Source organism: Lathamus discolor, chromosome 1, assembly GCF_037157495.1.
Source record: "Lathamus discolor isolate bLatDis1 chromosome 1, bLatDis1.hap1, whole genome shotgun sequence".
NCBI lineage: Eukaryota > Metazoa > Chordata > Aves > Psittaciformes > Psittacidae > Lathamus > Lathamus discolor.
In genome coordinates, this window is record NC_088884.1 from 163,245,956 (window position 1) to 163,265,838 (window position 19,883).

Sequence of the window (19,883 nt, forward strand, 5' to 3'; positions counted from 1 at the left end):
AGTGTTTCTCACTCTTATCCTATAAGGCAAAACAAGCATCCTGTCTCTGTTTCTCCCTCAAGCTAATCTCAAGATACTCCACATCAATTCAAGGTAACGCAGACAAGGTTTACAGCATCTGCCCTGGGTTCTGACATGGGAAATTCTTCCCCAGGTCTGCAAACCAGAATGTAGTCAAAAAGCCATCTCCAGTTTCCACCCCCCTCTCCTTTGCTGGCAGGTTTTGGGAATTGAAGATTCCCATTTTACTAGAAACAATAATTACAGAAGTGGTCAGAACAAGGAACCAAAAAACCTCCAGGCTGTCTCCTCCCACCAAACAGAGTTAAGATTGGTCAGTGGGTTAAAGAACAGAGGATTTAGGGTTTGGTTTTTTAAGGGTGGGTGACAAAGGGCAACCTGGGAAACAGGAATGAAACTTGCAGACCAAGCAGATGATGCATCTCATCCCATCAAGAAAGAAAGGACGATTTTAAGGTGCGAGTTTCAGTTCCAATCCTTTTTTAGAGGAACACTTGCAGTAGAACAGAGTTCCAGCTAATGTTCCTTCAAATACCAGAGAACTGTGAAGTTCAGAGTTGAAAGGCACCCACTGAACCATGGCTTTCCCAGGAAGGGGAGCCTGGCTTCATTAGAAGATTCTCAACCACTGCTTCCCCAAAGGGAGCTCTTCTATCACGACCAATTGATTTATGAAAGGGAAATGTTTCTCTGCTCCCCAGAGTCTCCCATGGAGCTCCCATGCGAGTCCCACCCCACAGCTTGATGTGCAGGGACAGCCTATGGCATCACAGAAGACATTCATCAGGAGGGAGATAACAGGGGCCTTCAGCTTTTGACCTGCAGCTCCTATTCGCTGCAAGGAACAGGAGACAGCTTCATATTCTGGGTCAGTTCCGTATCTCAGCTCAGCAAATGAGATTATTGCTTTGAAGATTGAACTGCAGGGAGGTTCAGTCTCACATTTTCTCCCAGGGCCACGCAGAGAGAAGTTGTCCAGCTCCCAGGAGGAGGACAGTTTGCTCCTCCGTAGCTTTTCCTCTACAATAGCAGAGGGCACGGCGGCATACCTAGATCCCCTGGGAAGGAGGCAAAGTGCCTCCTTTCACAGCAGTGACCCCGTAATCAAGTCCTAAGCAGCAGAAACAAGCATTGGATGGCTGGGTTGCAGAGTACATCTGAACTCCAGAGCACGAGTGACACACAGGTTGGTGCAGCAGGTGACTGAAGTGACTGCTATGTGCTAAGACACATCTGAGCCTCTCACAAACAGCAGCCCACCAGCTACAAACACAACCTTTTAGATAGGAGGGCACCCCACATCAACAGCAACCTCAGGGATTGAGGGTATTTTCCTAGGCATCTAGTTGCATGCTAGGGAACATTTTCCCTTGAGCTCATCTCAGCTGCCTGTATCCCAGACCTGATGTATAGACCAAACAAAGGACCAGACATTCAACCCCCTTCATGTCGCCTACATACAAGATCCCACCTTATGGTTACCTACATCCCTCCTTCTTTCTCTTCAGGAGTAACCTGACCCATCAAGATCTACTTATTGTCTCTTCTCATCAAGATAAAGGAAAAGAAATCACTCTTGGAACAATGAGTCTCCCCATTGCCCCACCATCAGTATTCATATAAAGGTGGCTCTTTAGCCAGAGGTAACATGCACAGCCCAAAGGCTGCTCTCATATGTGGATGGAGGAATAATCACTGCACAGAGTCCATTCCCATAGCTTCATTTCTGTCTCTCAATGCAACTGTGCCAGGTCCCCCAGCACAGCATTACACAGGTTGTGGCCTCATCCCTGGTGACCAAGTGCTTGTAGCTCCTTTCACACTCAGTTTATTTCATCCCCCTCCAGCCCAGGCTCTCATTGGGCATTGTGTGAAATCCCCAAGCACCACCACTGCCTGGTCTCCAACCCATACACTTAGCTTCTCCCAGCGAGGAAAATCTTAGCATTAACCCAAACAGCTCATGCATCACCCTGTCCACAAGCTTAAGCTACCATAGGAGACACAAGGAGCTTCACTGGCTGTTCCTCTGAAGAACAGCAAGGGAATTCCTTCCCAGGAGCTATTGGCAATAGCTGCCTTTTCTCTTGAAGAGCACAGTTAGAGATGCCACCACTTAAGGGAGAAGAGACACAGCCTTTCATCACCTTGGCTTCCCCACTGCCCAGGCTGTGGTGTAGCCTCTCTGCCAATGGCTTTTTGTAAGCTAAAAGTACAAGTCAGTTGTGGGATGCGTAATAGGCAGGGGGGTTTTAATAGCAACTTAATATTAGAAGATTAATAATAATTGAATAAGCAGTCCCCTACACCAGCCTTTGTATTCAAGGGAAAGAATTTATTTCTCACCTCTGTCCCTTTCATTGTTTCACATCATCTCACAGCTTTGCCTCCTCTCCTCCCTTTACAGTGAGGCCTCTACAATGACCCCTGAGCATTGCTGTTCTCAGAAAAGGCATAACAGACAAACAGGGCTCCTCAAAAGCACACTAGAACTCCCTAAATCCTTAAAAAGAAAAAGGAAATACAAAAAAAATCAGAAACCAGATGCCCTTTAACCAGGCTGTTCAGCAGCATTCCACTTGCTCTACCAGCCCCACACAAAACCCAAGCGCTCACTGCATTGCTTCCATTGTCTCCCTTCAGTTAAACCAGCCACAAAAAGACAAGAAAACAGCAAAAGACAAAAGGCACAACTTACCTTGCTGGGCAGAGAGCCCGTTTTCATCAATCAGAACCTCTATTGACTCAGTTTTCATCTTTCCAGGGCTCAGGAGGTGGAGGATACAGCCCCCTCCTTCTCCTCCTTTCCTGCTGGCTCCCAAAGGAGTCACCCCATTCATCACCCCACTACAAGCCCTAGAGAAAGGGCTTCCCTCTACCACGAGAGAAGAAAAAAGGGCACAGGGTAAGGTGGCCAGGTCCTTTAATGAGGGTGGGGAGGTTATCTTTATGCTCAGCTGTTTCCTATAAGCTGATTTTCACTCTATCGTGGGGGAAGCTCCACAGCTCACTGGGTTAAACTCAGTGGTCCAACAGCCCAGGCTTGACTTGCCTGGGGAGGTTAAACTCAAGTGCTTAGTGTGTCAGCCAGCATCTCTCCTCCAGGCAGTGGTGATGGGTCAATGAGGAGTAGCTGGAGATGTTCAGCTTGGTGGGTTGTTGATGAGGCAGTGGTGATGGGTTAACTGCTGCTCCATGGGATCCTCCTGGGGTTTGAAAACACAACAGATGCTGGGGTGGGACAGGGAACTGGGGTGGGATGGAGGCTACACAAGTGATGCTGGGCAGCCTGATGGGGGAACTTGGTTCACCTGGGGGCAGGAGCAAACCAGGCCCCTTCTACAGGAGTATCGTTTAGGGAAAGGAGAGGTTTAGAGAGGTCATAGTGAGTGATAAGTAAAAGGAAAGATCCCCAAAAGAATTGGGATATCTGGGGACTACCTGAAGGTATACATATATAAGAAATATATATATAAATATATATATTATATATATATATATATATACACAAGGAAAGCTTAGACCATACAGCCAAGTCTGCATTTAGTTCTTTGTCATTTCCCTGCTTTTTCAGTGTTATTCCAAGTGATGTTTTTCTGGATTGTAACTAGGGTTTCTGGTACAACCCCACACTCCTGATACTTCTCCACAACAAGATTCTTGTCCTGGTATCAGAGCATGTTTCTTTATCTTTCTCTCACAGTAGTGACAAGATATTGATAAGATAGAAAATGTCAAGGAACCATACAAAAAGAAATGAAAATCAGCGGGTCAGTATCATTACAGATTCTGTATCTCAGGGAGAAGGCTTAATCCCGGTTTCTGAGGAGAAAAAACGTACACCCAAGTACCTACTCAAGTGACAGTAAATCTCACTCTTTTGTATTATATGGCATCTATTTCATTATTTCATTCTTTTGTATTATATTATCTCATTCTTTTGTATTATTCTACATAGGGCTGTGTCGCACAGTCCTCCTGTTACCAGGTGCAAATGTTCATTATTTGCTTCTTCACAAAATCCCAGCCTGGTTTGGGTTGGAAGGGACCTTGAAGCTCATCCAGTTCCAACCCCTGCCACGGGCAGGGACCCCTTCCACTGGAGCAGCTTGCTCCAAGCCCCTGTGTCCAACCTGGCCTTGAGCACTGCCAGGGATGGGGCAGCCACAGCTTCCCTGGGCACCCTGTGCCAGCGCCTCAGCACCCTCCCAGGGAAGAGCTTCTGCCTAAGAGCTCAGCTCAGTCTCCCCTCGGGCAGGTTCAAGCCATTCCCCTTGGCCTGGCCCTACAGGCCCTTGTCCCAAGCCCCTCTCCAGCTTTCCTGCAGCCCCTTTAGGCACTGGAGCTGCTCTCAGGTCTCCCCTTCAGGAGCTTTCTCTTGTCCAGGCTGCCCCAGCCCAGCTCTCTCAGCCTGGCTCCAGAGCAGAGCTGCTCCAGCCCCTGCAGTGTCTCTGTGGCCTCCTCTAGACTTGCCCTGACAGCTCCATGTCCCTCTTGTATTATTATATTGTGTCTTACACTGGGTCTAAAGAAATAATCAAAAAAACTTCATTAAAGTTGCAAAGTTTTGAGCTTTACCCAACTGCATTTTCTCATCTGTTCACTGTGATCTGGATTTGCTCAATTACAGATATTAGGGTTTCCTCCTCTCATCAGGGCCTTTCACTAAAAAGAAAACTATTTGCTATGTCTTTATATCCTTCATACTCAGTGTGGAGCTGGTTTTACTTAAAGACCACCATTCAATCTTGGCTCTGAAGATGGCACAGCTTCTTGGAGGGCAAAATCCATGTTGATTTGCATATGGTAGTTTACATGGACTTGCAAAGAGCTCTGAAATGATGGGGATAGTGTTATTACTCCCTCTGTATAACTGCTGCAGTGAGCCTGGGAGATTAGGGGCAGATGCTCAACTGGAGCCCCTGTTTTCCGTAGGTGACTGTATTTTGTGGCAGGTTTCTACAGGGACTGACTCATTGGCAGGCACAGAGCCAGGACTGCGCACCTCTGCCGCACTGCCCAGGAATGGGGAGGGAATATCCTCCAACCCATTTGCTTTGTAAAATCACTCATAATTAATGAGATGCAAGAATTCCACTGTGAAAATAGTTTCCACCCAGCATGGAAATTACCTCAGCTCTCAAACATGTTGCCCCTGACAGCTAGGTTATACTATACAACACAACTGGTGCCAGCATTCTGCTGCAGCGTGTTAGGACTCAAATCAGAGATCAGGTCACCCATCAAGTGGGATTTCCTCTGGCTAGTCTCATTTACAATCCCTAATTGGGATCTGTCTTGCTATTTTTGATAGTAAAAGCAATAACTTCACAGAGTTGTTGTCAGTGTGAAAGATGGAGGATTTACTCTTTAATGAAGACATGTAGTGGCTCAAGAAGGCAGGATGATGCCATCACACACGTCTTGGTTAACTGAGTACCTGAGCTGCTCTTACGTGAACACCTACATCCAGAGCAGAATCTGGCATCCTCAACCTTTCTCACTTAAAACCAGACTGAAAGCCAAATAGCTGTGGCAATAACTGAACACAGATGTCTGCTTTCCTATGGGTTTGGGGTGAAGAGATGTGTGCTGCTATTCGCAAGGGCATGTTACGGGAGCAGGAGTGCATAGGAGATTTCTGTGGTCTCCCGCTTCTGCTCAGCTGTTCTAATGGAACCTGCAGAAAATCAGTAGTCTTATGGTTCTGCTGGAATCAGGGCAAGGAGTAAAATATTACACCAGGGAGGAGTAGGGTGGGAATAACATGTACGTTCGCACAGGATGCTCCTATGTACCCCATTGCATTAGTAAAGAAGGCTGCTAATGTTTCCTATTTTCCGTTCTTTACACCAGAAACACCGTTGTTTCCTGCTGGAGATGCCTAGAAACTACTGTTATCTGCTCCTGTAGTGCAGAGGACAAACACCACTGCAGCAGAGAAATGAGAGTGAGATGGAATACATTAAGCTCCTTTAGCAGTCACCCTTACAGACCCAGGTGAACCCCAGCCCTAGCCTTGCTCTGCTCTCTGCAGGGAATTTGCCTGCATGAAACATATTCTGCTGAGGCTGATATTGTCTTGATAGTGATTTCACCTTAAAGTAAAGCAGACTTCACATTTATTATTCTTTTTTATTTGTGGGACTCCAATGGATTTGTCTGGTCCAGCTCAAATCTGTGATCAGGGAAAAAATACACTGGTTTTTCCTTACCAAGGAAGGCGAGAAATGGGTAGAGGATTTTTTTCCCCCCTAGAAACCAGTTTCCTAAGGAAATGAGGCCTGCGACATGAAGCTGTGTGTGGAGGGGCAGGTCAGACAGTCACACAACAAGGGAGTGCCGTCCGCTCAATATAGCACATTTCTGAGGTGCAGGCTGGGAGCACGCTGTCAAGATCTGACAATGAGGACAGACAGGGATTCGCTTTTTCTCCTCGGAAGGTGACAATTTGCGCTACAAGAGCCTGAGAGTATGGAGCCAAAATTAACTGAAACTTGTGGGTTTCAAAACGACAGCATTCCTTTAGGACAAATAGGAGTGGCCATGCTGTTGAGGAGTTCAAGCCTTTTATAGCCACTTGAGAAGCCACACAGAGCGATGTTATTGTTGATCATAGGAAGAGCTTCAACTGGATCTCTTGTGTGACTAGACGTGAGAGCTCAGCCATGAGATGCTAATCCATATGCCAAGGACAGAAGTTAATCTCTCTGCTGTTCCTTGAACTCCTCATTTTCTTCTTCAGTTTCACCGTACTGCCCTGGAATGGATAAATTCAGGGAGCTAACTGAAAGACAGGCACTTGAGCACTTAAGAGTAATGCACATTTACAAGAACTGGATCATATAATAGCTACCCACGCATCCAGGGCCATAATCTCAAATGGCAACAGCACAAGGCAAGTTAGTAATAGTCATTGTTACATGATTAAATTAGGTAGACAGGAATAATCTTTGCAGGATTCGTAATGGTTCTAATGATATTATTTAGTTACCAAGAACAATATATCTTCTCTATTCATGAGTTCCTGGAAATCAAGGGTGTTGGGTTGTAAAATATGTTTTTAAAGACAGAGTTGTGAGCTACAGCCTCTCTAGAAGTTAGTTATATACTATAAAACAGTCTTACAGCTCTTTCACTGTACATACTTACTTGGCCAGCAAGCAGGAGCAAGATGTGAATGGGAACAATAGGTCTGTGTGTGATGTTTTGGTGAAGTTTGGCTTTTAAGTCAGGATCCAAACTCTATGGAGGGATTTCAGTGGGTTAAAGCACAGAGATCATTTGCATCCCCCTTGCTGTGATTGATTTAGAGGAAGTGGTACCATCATAACACAGGTTGATATTGATGTCCTGCTCTGTGTCTGCACTGTATCCTGGACCCATCAGAAGTAGACCAGCCCCACTTGGATGTCCCACCACACAGGTTGGTGATGTGGCTTTTGGGATGCCCTACATGGTATTTCACCTTGGCTGATGTGGTGGCAAGATGGAACCAAGGCTGTAAGTGAGACAGGAGCACGATGCACACAAACTGGACTCGATCTGGACCATGAGAACTGGATGTGCTGAGTACCCTGTGCCATATGAAACATTTCTTTCATTTTCCTAGAAAGCCTTTGCAGTTTTGTAGTGTGCATTCTCCATGAACCACATAAAACACCCAGAGAATCTCCAGCTGTAGTGATGCTGCTCTGTTGCAGTGCTGGCATTTGTCAATGTCTTCACGCTGCTGGGAGTTATTTCACAGGGCAGTTTGCTGTGGAAATGCAAGCTGAAAATCAGGATGGCCTACAACAACAACAGCAAATGGACATTGAGTTGAATCAAAACAGGCCTGATAGCTTTTTCCTCATGCTGCTCACAGTGAGACGCATCTGAATTCATGGTTGTCTTGAGCTGGACTGCACCAGCAGACACACCGTGTGTGGGTTGTTCCATTGCTATAACAGCAATAGTATTATAAGCACATTGCTATAAGTCCAGTGGGGTGAGAGCCAAAGAAAAGCAATTGGGAAGCAGAATAGAAAGCCTGGAGGAGCAGCTGACTGTATCTCCCCAGCAAGGGAGCAACACATGCCCCTTGATAGGACAACATTGAGAACAGAATTGTAGAATCATAGAATTAACTTTGCCAATGCTATCAAGAGACCAAGATGGCATTTATGCTGAAAGAATATGACTGTGCAGGTGGATTTGTCAAAATAGATAGCAGCTGAATATCCACCCTTGGGAAAAACAGCAGGAGGGAAGCAAAAGCTACATGGCCAATGGCTGGCAAGGAGCACAGAAGATGCACACTCTGACTTTGGAGTAAAGGAACAATTTCACCAGGCACTTTAGAGAAACAGTGAATGGCAGAGAAACATTTGTGGCTCCCAAACTCCTCCTTTTATCACCTTTCAGACTGTATTTTGACAACATCTGTCCCAGTCAGCAGCCTAGTCAAGGCTGTGAATAAAGACACCCAGCTTTCAGCTCTTTATATAAACTCATACCTTCTCCCAAGAGTAAAACCAACTTGCTTTTGTTGTATTAACTCAAATAGACGTTCTCTCATGGAGCAAGGCTGACTGAATGTGTCAGTGTGGACATCTTCTGATGCCAGCCTTCACTGGCAAAATGGAAGAATGTCATATAAGGTTGCATGTAGATTTGTCATCAACTTTTAATGAGTTAACAAATGAGATCACTGTTATCTTAATTTCATTATTAGATTTAATGTAATTCCAAGGCTGCTTCCAATAGGAAAAAAAATAAAAGGAGGAAGTCACAATGAAAACGTTCTTGCCAACATTTGCAGATGTCTGTTACACGGGAGGGTGTAACCCTCTCCAGTGGCACCTGCAGAAGCTCATGAAGCAAAGGATGAATCCCTCTCTGTGGCAGTTTGCAGATTAAGGGTGCCCAAAGGCTGACAGCAGACTGTCTATCAAGGTTCCAGCACAACGTTTGGGGTTCTTTTTCTCAATTCAGCCAAAAATTCTGCATATTCTCAGTAGCCAAGAGATTAGCTTCTGAGATAAAGAGAAGTAGCTGCAGCCATCAGCTGCTAAGCCCTTGCAGTGTAGACCAAACTGAGTGAATTTAGCCATGTTTCCTTTTGACTATATGAATTACTTGTGTATTCTAAGAGCTTCCCCCTTTTCCCAATGTGGACTAAGCCCCTCGTTCCACCAATTATTCCCTGTGAGGGTGCTGAGGCGCTGGCACAGGGTGCCCAGAGAAGCTGTGGCTGCCCCATCCCTGGCAGTGCTCAAGGCCAGGTTGGACACAGGGGCTTGGAGCAAGCTGCTCCAGTGGAAGGAGTCCCTGCCCGTGGCAGGGGTTGGAGCTGGATGAGCTTTAAAGGTCCCTTCCAACACAAACCATGCTGGGATTATATGAATGTGAGATATGGGGGACCAGTGATTTCATGGTCGTACCTGATTTGGGTTGGAAGGGACCAATGGAGATAATTCTCTACATAACTACACCTTGTACAGAGAATATAGAGAATATAACTACCCAGCACCTTGTAATGATGTTAGCATGAGGCCAAGCCCAGATCAATTCATCCAAGCAAGGAAAGACTCTGCCTTGATTTCCCTTGCAGGAAAACCCAATGGTGCTGCTTTGCTGGGTTTGGGAAGGAAAAATGTTGGGATTCATTGCTAGAATTGAGGTAGGAGCCTGCCTTGGTAGTGCCTTTTTGGGATAGACATAGAGTCACAGAATGGTTTGGGTTGGATTCTATAATATGCAATTACATTTTAGAGAAGACGCTACCATTTACAAGGAGACAACAGTCCATAAGTGCTGGTGGGAATAGCCCTGTGTTATCTCTGCCCTGAGCTCAGTGGGCTTGTTTGAAATGTCAGTACTGGAGAAGGCACTGCTAAGGTGAGTCTCCCATCCCAGAGAGCTTGCCCCATGCTGGAGTAAACTGAGGACACAGCTGGAGCTGAACATCCAACCTGAACTCTGCAGCTGCAGGCTCTGAGTGCCTGATCCTTCTCTCAAGCTGAATGAACGTTATTGTGTGTTGGGTTGATTAAGCATTATTAAAAGAAACCACTTATCCCTAAGAAGAGAGAAGCAAAAAAGCAGTAGAATAAAGAATTTGTCAAGCAGATTTGGATCTGCCATTCCTGTCCCTGCTTGAGAAAAGCTTGAAGAGGCAGCTAGAAACCCTTCAGGTGTTGATGACAAAAGCTCTTTGTGATGGCCCAGAAAGCAGAGACCACAAAACATGTTACATAAGGTTTAGACATCTGACAGCATTTCTGTTTGATGCTGTATTAATCTGCCTGCAAACAATAGTCACATTCCATTTCCCTCCGCTGCTTTTCTGTCTGTATTAACACTCTCACTGTGATCTCCTTCTCTTTCCTATTTATTTGTGAGATCACATATATCAATCTGATAAGCAAATAAAAGCCAGAGCTGTCCCAGTGGTGATGGAAAGAACAAGTGAACAAGGCCAGGTTGGACACAGGGGCTTGGAGCAAGCTGCTCTAGTGGAAGGTGTCCCTGCCCGTGGCAGGGGTTGGAACTGGGCAAGCTTTAAGGTTCCTTCCAACACCAATCATTCTAGGATTATATGATGCTATGGACTCCAGCATGTCCTCCAGTGATGTCCTAGCAGGTTAGTGCAATCAGGTCTAACATCGACTGGCCTCCACAAGGGCTTTTCATAAACTTTGGTGAATCTCGGGTAAGGCCTTACCCCGGAGAAAATGGAATATAACTGCTCAGTGATACGAGATCTCTCAGCTGCAATGGGTCAGAGGAGAGAAAGCGAAAACCACAAGTTTGTCTTTGCTTTACACAATCAAGCAACGTGGCAGTAGATACTGTGATGCAGTTTGGGTTGGGTTTTAAATACCATATCTGGACTAAGCTGGAGCAATCAGACCTTGTGTCCATATTCTGATCTTGGGTACATCTAGAGCTTTCTCACTGATTATCCCAGAATTAAGTCATTTTGGGGAGTTTGATGCCCATCAGCCTTTTGACGGAATGGGGTTGAACTCCACCTTGAAGCTGTGGCTTTCTCTGTAAGACTTTTTCTTGGCCAATGAACAGGACTGTCGTGTTGTTCGCTTTTGTGCTGATGTGAGAGCATGTTTTGTTGGCATAGTTTTTGCCTTCTTTCACTTGATCTCTACAAGCTCTGGTAGGAAACATCAAGGAGAAAAGAGCTGATTCCCTTGCCTCCCAAGTAATAAGACCTAAGAAGACCATAGGCAACTTCGGTTGAAGGGACACTTCTTTGCAGCACATACTGTCTCTTCAAAACGGGCTTTCCTATTGTTTGTAAGGCACTTGCATCTCCTCATTCTTGCATTCAAGAAGAGCCAAGGGCAGGTCGTTGTTCAATACTAACCCACAATAACATCCTCTTGTCCCTCTCCACCCCTTCACAACCCACTTCATGGCCCTCATGAACTTGGCCATCTTTTGCTCAGGACAAAGCTCTCCCCTCGAGACAGAGGATAATGTCTGTCATGACTCACATTGTAGTTGGAGGTCACAGTGTCTGATGCAGTTCCCACCCCGCCGCCTCTGAAGCACAGCAGGAACCATTCTGTGCCTAGGAAATAATATCTCCACCCCTAATTCTGAGGCCATCTCAGACAGAAAATCACAAATACCGTAATGAATAACCACAGGGCTGAGGAAACGTCCCAGCAGAGGCAGGCTCCATTGCTTGTTAATTAGCCCAATCATTAGGGTGAATTTAATGCTGTTTCTGGAATCCTGTTGCCTGGTACTCCCAGCTTTGTTAAGTGAGAGCTCCAGAAGAGATGCTTCACCAGCTGAGGTAGCTGAGAGGGCTTCCTTGCAAGGTTTCTATGTTAAGTCATAACAACGCTGTTTGTGCTAATGGTGTTTGCAAGAGCTTTCTCACTTGGAGCAATCCCAAACATGGAAACAGATTGGGCAATGAATGGACTGAAAGCAGCCTTGAGGAGTATTAGGGGTGTTGGGTGAGGAGAAGCTCCCCATGACCCAGCTTCAGTGAGCGCTTTGAGCTCAGAACCCTGCCATGTGCTGGGCTGCACCCCCAGAGTGAGCAGCAGCTCAGGGAGGGGATCCTGCCCCTCTGCTGTGTGATGGGGAGACCCCCCCTGCAGCCCTGATCCAGCTCTGGGGCAGCAGCACAAGAGGGATGTGGAGCTGCTGGAGGGAGGCCAGAGGAGGCCATGGAGATGCTGCGAGGGCTGGAGCAGCTCTGCTCTGGAGCCAGGCTGAGAGAGCTGGGCTGGGGCAGCCTGGACAAGAGAAGGCTCCTGAAGGGGAGACCTGAGAGCAGCTCCAGTGCCTAAAGGGGCTGCAGGAAAGCTGGAGAGGGGCTTGGGACAAGGGCCTGTAGGGCCAGGCCAAGGGGAATGGCTTGAACCTGCCCGAGGGGAGATTAGGGAAAGAAAGGAAAATGTAAAGGAAAAAAGGTTCCCTGCTTGGTTTGTTGTTGTTGGAAATATATGTATAATGGGCAGCACTCGTAGGGCCTGGGCAGCACTTCAAGAGAGTTTTAGACACTCCTGCAATCAGACTATTTCACAGCAAAAGGGCCAGGGACATCCCAGGTGCGAGCACAATCTGTCAGAGAAAATGCACCACTTCCCTTGTTCACGCAGTACTTCTTTGACACAGAACAACAGTCTTCAGGAAAGCTTGTGCAACCTTCGCAACAATGAACAGAGACCGGAGGACCAGGGTTACAAGAGCCCCATTTTGATGGTGCTTGCTGTTGAGCCACTTTGATTTGCTAATGCAACTGATGCTGCCAGGGCTGGCTGCGTGCTTTTAGGGGCAGCATCTCCTTGGCCATCCAGGGAGGGACAAGCATTGATCTGCTGCCCTGTGTTCAGAGATCAGCCAGAAATTGGTGTGACTTCCTGCTTTTGCCCAAAAGAAATGCCTCAGTGAAAGAAAAACGCAACTGAGCTGTAGCCACACTGGTTTTGTCATCAGGGACAAAACCTTGTTGCACCTCTAAGTCTACTGGAAGTCCTCTCCATGGAGGGCAACAGGCACCCTGTCGTTCATTGCCATCGTCTCAGTGCACAGCATTGATGAGAAGATATCTGTGTCCAGCAGCATCTGATCAAATGCTTGGTATAATAATCCTTCACTCAGGTCTCAGTAACCTGCTTCCCATCCCTTATTCTTGGTCCGTCCCCCTCCAGCCACTGTGTTTTGCAATGGTTTGTTTATACTGAGGAGGCTTCTGCTGTCAGACCCTTCTTTGCTACACCATAGGGACTTGTATAGATTGGGATTGAGTTGCATCTTAACGTTCATCCTGGGCTCTCTGAACTTCAGACCATTCTCTAGTTCTACTTTCAGAAGAACTAAGTCCATGGTAAGCACAATCCTCCCATTCCTACTTCATGTTTCCATACTACTTCTGCATGCCATGGTCGCTTCAGTCCTCTGGTCACCCAACAGCAATGGGAGCCCGAGTTGAAATGATTCCCACCACACCCCCAAAATTCCCAAAGCCCATGCCCATGGATTACTGCTGTCTACTCACATACTTGGCCATGCTCCAATGCACCCTCATTGCGTGGCAATAAAAGATCAACATTTTTCTGTACTGCACAATTCCTTCCTCCATCATTTATGACTTCCCTGCTCTTTGGGTCACCTGGAAGGTTTTATCAGCAGTGAATGTATGTTTTCTTCAAGTCATTAATTCAAACGTTAAATAGTGTGGAAATGCTTTCTGCCCAACCCCAGTGGAAACACGGCCACTGCATTTATTGCTGCCTTTACACTTACCCTTTGAATCCTATTCATTAGCTAGTTTGGAAGCCATTTAATGTCTTCCACGCTATTGTAACTCTAATTCAAACTAAACCCAGGTCTAACTTGAAGCACCAAGTAACTTCTGACAAAGCCTATGAGATCAGGCCTTAGAATTCAATGAAATTTAATAATGTTATTTACAAAAGGTACCAAATTCACTCAACAGCATTACTACTTGTTCTTATTTTGTTACCCTCCTTTAATTTCCTTCCCTTATTAATGATCTTCCCTTAATTTATTGCGTCCTGTGTGAGATTCTGTGTTATTTTCCCTGGGATTAATGCCAGATTAACGGATTTACACTTTTCGAGGATATCCCATTTACCTTTTGGAAAACATAGTTATGACATTGGCCGGACCCTCATCGTTCAGAACCACCTAAACCAAGTGAAAACAAACATCATTAATGTTCCACAGACCTCCTCAGGCAGCTCTTTTAAAACTCCTGGGTGCAGTTATCTAGATCCAGACGTGTCAGGAATTAATAGCTGCTGCCCAAACAACCCTTAGGGGTTACTGTTGGAATGGAAAGCATTTCACCATCTAGGCTGTGATTACATTATCTGGCTCTTCCCAACTACAGAGCAGAAATACTTAGGGAACTTTTCTGCCTTCATCATTACCAACCCTTTTTTTGCTCCATTTCAGCTTGGTAATGGCTCAATACCACTGTGAATATTTCTTTTGCCTTTAATGGCATTTTAAGACTCCCCATTGTCCTCAGCCCTCCTGGCCACAGATCTCTCCTTGCATCCTTTCTCTTTGTGACCATGGGGCTCCCCCATTTTTCCCTGCTTTTGCCAGCCACAAGACCGATGTGCAAGACACGTAAGTGGCATCAGGTCCACCATGAGACTCTGCTGGGCTCCATGAGAGAGGAGATGCCAATTTGCTCCCGCACAGCTGTGCCCTGAGCCTTTCACCTCTGCACCTTGATGGGTTTGGTTCTGGTTCTCAGCCCTCTGCACCAACAGCAGTGCAAATGTACTGTCTTGCATGAGGAACTATGATGCCATCAGTATGAGGGGGTTTACAGACAGTTCCAAAGCCACCCATGAGATGGCAAGAATGACTATCCTTACTTAAGAGTGGAAAAGGCAGGTGTGGGGAGGGCATGTAGAATCATAGAGTGGAATCATAGATTAGTTAGGGTTGGAAAGGACCTTAAGATCATCCAGTTCCAGCCCCCTGCCATGGGCAAGGACACCTCACACTACACCACATGTCACCATGTCACATTCTTATCCTAAGATCAGAAAAGTTTATTCAAGCTGCAGAAGCAGTTGGGCAGCTCCATGGGAGAAGCTTCCTTGCATGTTATTAAATACAAAGCAACATCCTTGGATAAAGACATCAGTTGCAAACCACTAGAGGCAGGAGAGCAGAACCGGTCCATTGTGGCCCTGATCTGACGCATGCAGCTCCCCAAACATCTGCTATGGACTGGAGCACTGGCCTTGCTCTAATTCCATGGAGCTGGTGTGCACCCAGACCCAGGGTGTCTGTTCAGAGTACATATCCTCCAATGATTATTTCCTTACATTCCAGTTTGGAAAAGGATATACCAGGAAAAACATCCAAATGCTGTACTGGAAAATAATTGAGCTGCTTCACACTCAGTGTTCAGCCCTTAAGAAGGTGCACTATGAGCAAACAAGGTAAGAGCAGAGATGTTAAGAAGAAGGGTTTATTTGTATTCAAGTAATATTTGATCAAGCTAGCTACCAAATTTGCTTCAAAAACCTTGGAAGCATTTGTAGTAAAAATCTTTTTTATATGTGGACACTGTTCCCCAATAAGAACGGCTGTGAATAAATAGAATATCTGCACCTAGTCCATCTCTATTTTTCTCTAATAACGAAGTGCTGCAATATGTGGAAAACCCAATTCTTCATTTATATTAGAGCTCCTTAAAACTCTCACTGTAGTATTGTAAGGGAAAAAGCACTATAAGCTTTTGCTTCAAATCCTTTTCATCTTTGTGGGCTTTTTCTGAGCCCTTTCATGCTCAGGTAACGTGGGTAGAGCTGTTTTGCCTCTTGCACAACCCTTCAGCCTGCTATCCCCATCTCTGGCTTGCATTAAAACAGTCTAAAACTTCCCCTTGTAGCATCACTCCCTCAGCCAGTGCTTTTACTAACATAAAGGAAAGAGATGCTAAATAAAAGAACAAAACAATGGCCAAAGACAAAGTCACTCACCCCACTAAGAGCTCTGGAGAGGTCACTTGGCTGAAGCAGCCACTAAAATATTCCCTACAGCTCCCAAGCTAACTGGTGCACAGTGAACTTCAGCTGGGTGAGAAAACCACCCTATGCGTTTGAATTAAAAAGGGACAAGCGATGTGTGATTCCTTTTCCCATTAACTTGGATGTATGTGATGGATTTTAAGGTTTCATGAGATCTTCTACATCGTGTTAGACTTGCTGCTGTAACATCACAACATACAGTACAGGGCTTCTCAGCCTTGTTTATTGCCATAGTTTCTTCCAACTAGGACAGCTGTGAAATCAGAACTAAAACCAGAGTGAAACTGTGATAATAAGAAATGAGAAGCAATTTCTATTCAGAGTATTTATAAACCTTTGTTTCATCAAAGTGTTCGTTTGCTCAGAAGTCTCCTTTAGGAAAAAGAAGTGGGTTTTGTTAAGATAACATAATTATCCTTTCACCTTAGGGACTGGAAACCTTCTAGTTCACTTGAAAGCTGGGTAATGTGACTAGAAATGTACAGTGCTTCTGTTTCTAAGGCTGAAAACAAGCAAGGAAAAAGAGGGGCATGATACAAACCCAATAGAGAACATCAAGCACAGCACTAATACAGTACAAACACCAAACAACATAAAATGCACTATTTTAATCTTAAACTACATAAGCAGAAGGGAAAACGTGGAAGGGAAGGCTTCAGCTCACCTCTTTCTAGGTCCTTGCAAGCTATTTCTAACGTACTTGAAGAAACACAGACCTAACCAACCCCACATATAAAAGCAGCCACAGCAGCTGAGCCAAGGTCCAAGTAACCTCATGTCCTGTCTCCTGGCCAGGGCGATAGCAATTGATGCCTAAGGGTGAGCATAAGCTAAGGGGCAGTGTGTAGCAACACTTGCCCACAACACTCTGTCAGTCTGCAATTACAGCTCAGAGGCTTCCTAAGCCAAAAGTGAGGTCTTTGTGTTTAAGTCTTCAATGGAATTCTTTTTCTTCTCTTAATTTGCCCAGTTGTTTTCACCCCACAGAAAAAGCTGCAGGGCGAGTTATGGAGATGGGGCACCCCGCCAGGACCTCGTGCTGATGGGGAGAAGCTGACTGACAAACAGACAGGAACGTTTCTCATTGCGAGGTGGTTAAGTCAAGGAAAAGATTTCCACCAGCTGGCACTGTTATTGCTGCAAATCCCAGGGGAGTGCTTGGTGGGGAGCTGGCTGAATGTGTGCAGGCCAGCCAGGCAGCAGGGAGGAGAGGAGATGGAGAGGGCATCTCCACAAAGGGCAGATATTGCTTTGCCTATGGAGACAGGTCGCAAAATACATGGTTTGACACAGGGAGATGCTGCCTGATGGACCAGACTGACCCTCAGCATGTGGGGTTCACCTCTGCTTGAACTAGACCCACATCTGGATCTCCCTTTGCCAGGGCAGAAAAGCCCATCAAAGAACATGGGAAGGATTCAGGGTTTCAAAGAGTACGTGCAACCAGCACGTCTGCTGCTGTGTTGGGTTCTCTGTCTAGTTTATAACACCCTGACCCAGGGTGAGGATGCCTTGTGGGTATGGGGAGACTATAGTGAAGGTGAGGAGTATCCTCCTATGCTTATTTTCCTGCCTTTCCTAAAAGGAGCGGTCATAGGATTGTGGGATGAAGATTGTCCCAGGCAGATGAGCGAGGATTCAGGCATAAACTTTATCTACAAAGCCTTTTTAATGTGAAAACGAACACCAGGCTGGTAAGAAGCCCAGGGTATGGAGCAAGCTCTTCCTTCTTCTGACCTTCCCACCGGAAAAGCTCCAGGAGTTAAAAAGAAATAGCAGCTCTGCAGGTGTCTGCTCCCTTTTTTAGCATGGAAGATGAAAGAGACAGTGAGATTGGAAACACAAAGCTCAGCAATGAGCTGGTTGCTTAGGGCAATATGCTAAACCAAGAGACCTTACACACATGTGGCTACCAGCCCACAGAGCAAACAAACCGTGCAGATAAAATCCAGCCTTGGAAAATGGAGAGCTGAAGTGTGGAGAGGTGTTTTCTATGGCAATTGCTTTATACACTCATTGTAAAACAGAAGCTGGACTTAGAATCATAGAATGGTTTGGGTTGGAAAGGACCTTAAGATCATCCAGTTCCAACCCCCCTGCCATGGGCAGGGACACCGCACACTAAACCATCCAACCCAAGGCTCTGTCCAACCTGGCCTTGAACACCGCCAAGGATGGAGCATTCACAACATCCTTGGGCAACCCATTCCAGTGCCTCAGCACCCTCACAGGAAAGAACTTCTTCCTTATATCCAACAAATGGGAAGGAAATCAGTGCTCAAAACGCTTTGCAGTATCTGACTACTACCCTGACTCCAGCCTCATCACAGACTGGACTCTGAGATCCCTTGTGCAGCACCTAAACTGCACCAATTATGCATTTAATGACTGCCCAAAGTCAAAAGAAACTCCAAAGACCCACTTTGTCTCTGTCTTACACTATGAGGATCATTGGTAAGGGCTGGAGCTCATTCCAGCTAGGTTGAAGAGAGAAGGCTGGGTGGCAGGACAATTTCTTTGCCTCCAATGAGACTCTAAATCTTGGTTTTCCTGCACTGTCCTGCCTGCATTTGGACCCCCTGCATTTGTGGATATTCTGGGAAAGTGGCAAAAGACATCTATTCACAATAGGATTGCTGGAGACAGCTGAGGGACTATTTCCTGGAATGATGGAAAAGGCTTCTTTGTGGATATCTGGCTCGACTCTTTCTATTTGAGTGATGATTTGATTGCTCCTGGGGTTTTGCTGAAACATTCGTTATACATTAAGACATGCTGACCCTTGCATGAGCATCTTTTTAGTATTATTTGAATAGAAAGAAGCTGGTGAATACTTGGGCTGAATAAAGGCAGCAATATGCAGCTGAAGGCAAAGATATTTGGACTGGGGAAGAGCCTGGGTCAGCGATATTGTGTCATTTCTTTTAACGGTTGAGTTTTGAAGCTACAGTCCATGGTGCTGCTGCAGTGCTGTATGCCAGAGATGTTGTTTCTGGGGTGAAACGGAAAATGATGCCAAGCTTCCCTTTGGGGTATATAGGCAAAGCCATATCCACAGGCAGGTGCTCTGCATGTGTAGGTACTGACTATGGTTTGGGCATGGGGGTTTCTCTCATCCTATGGCAGTTTCAAGCAGGCTGCTCAAAGCAGTGACACTAAAGCCTCGCTGCATCTGAAACTGGGAAATTACCCTGCTCGGAAGGGAGAGAGGACACTCAACTGCTCGGCTGTAGACTTTCTCATGTTATCTGATTCCCTTCTTTTTTCTTTCTTCCTTCCCTCACCCCATTGAGCAACCTGGTCTAGTGGAAGGTGTCCCTGCCCACGGCGGGGTGGTTGGAAATGGTCTTTAAGGTACTTTCCAACCCCAACCAATCTATGATTCTATGATCGCTTGCTCCTTTCATCTTCATACACAAGTGCATCGCAACCTCACTCCCTGCAAGTGGATCTTGCACCATCCCATCCTCTACCTTTCTTCTTGCTGAGCAGTTCAACCACCATCTCAGATCCAGCACAGCCAAACCCAGCCTCAGTGGGATCAGTCACCACTCCGCAACATGAGGTCACCTCCATGGTGTCACCATAGACCCAGTCCTCTCCTTTGAACCACTCACTCCACCTCTGTCCAAATCTTACCACTTCAAAACCAAATCAGACTTCCCCTCCTGTTTGCTTGTGGAAGCAAAGACCTTGCTTCAACCCTCCTTGTCCTGTACCTCAGCTTCTAAGTGTTGCCTGTTGTCTGTCCTTGATGGCGACAACTTGTTCTTCTCCAGCTGGTGTTTCCAGGAGCATCCTTTTGGCTCAACCCTA

The 19,883-nt window shown here is 46.1% G+C and overlaps 1 protein-coding gene across 2 annotated transcripts in view; it reads right to left on the minus strand.

Annotated features, from left to right (window-relative positions):
* The window catches only part of SLC4A11 (solute carrier family 4 member 11), a 148,225-nt gene extending 145,302 nt beyond the window's left edge, over positions 1-2,923 (minus strand). For both annotated transcript variants that reach the window (XM_065662208.1, XM_065662198.1), the window contains exon 1: positions 2,720-2,923. In XM_065662208.1, the coding sequence (XP_065518280.1) occupies positions 2,720-2,861 (142 nt within the window). In that variant the 5' untranslated portion in view covers positions 2,862-2,923. The remainder of the gene's footprint in view (positions 1-2,719) is intronic.
* Between the last annotated feature and the right edge of the window lie 16,960 nt (positions 2,924-19,883).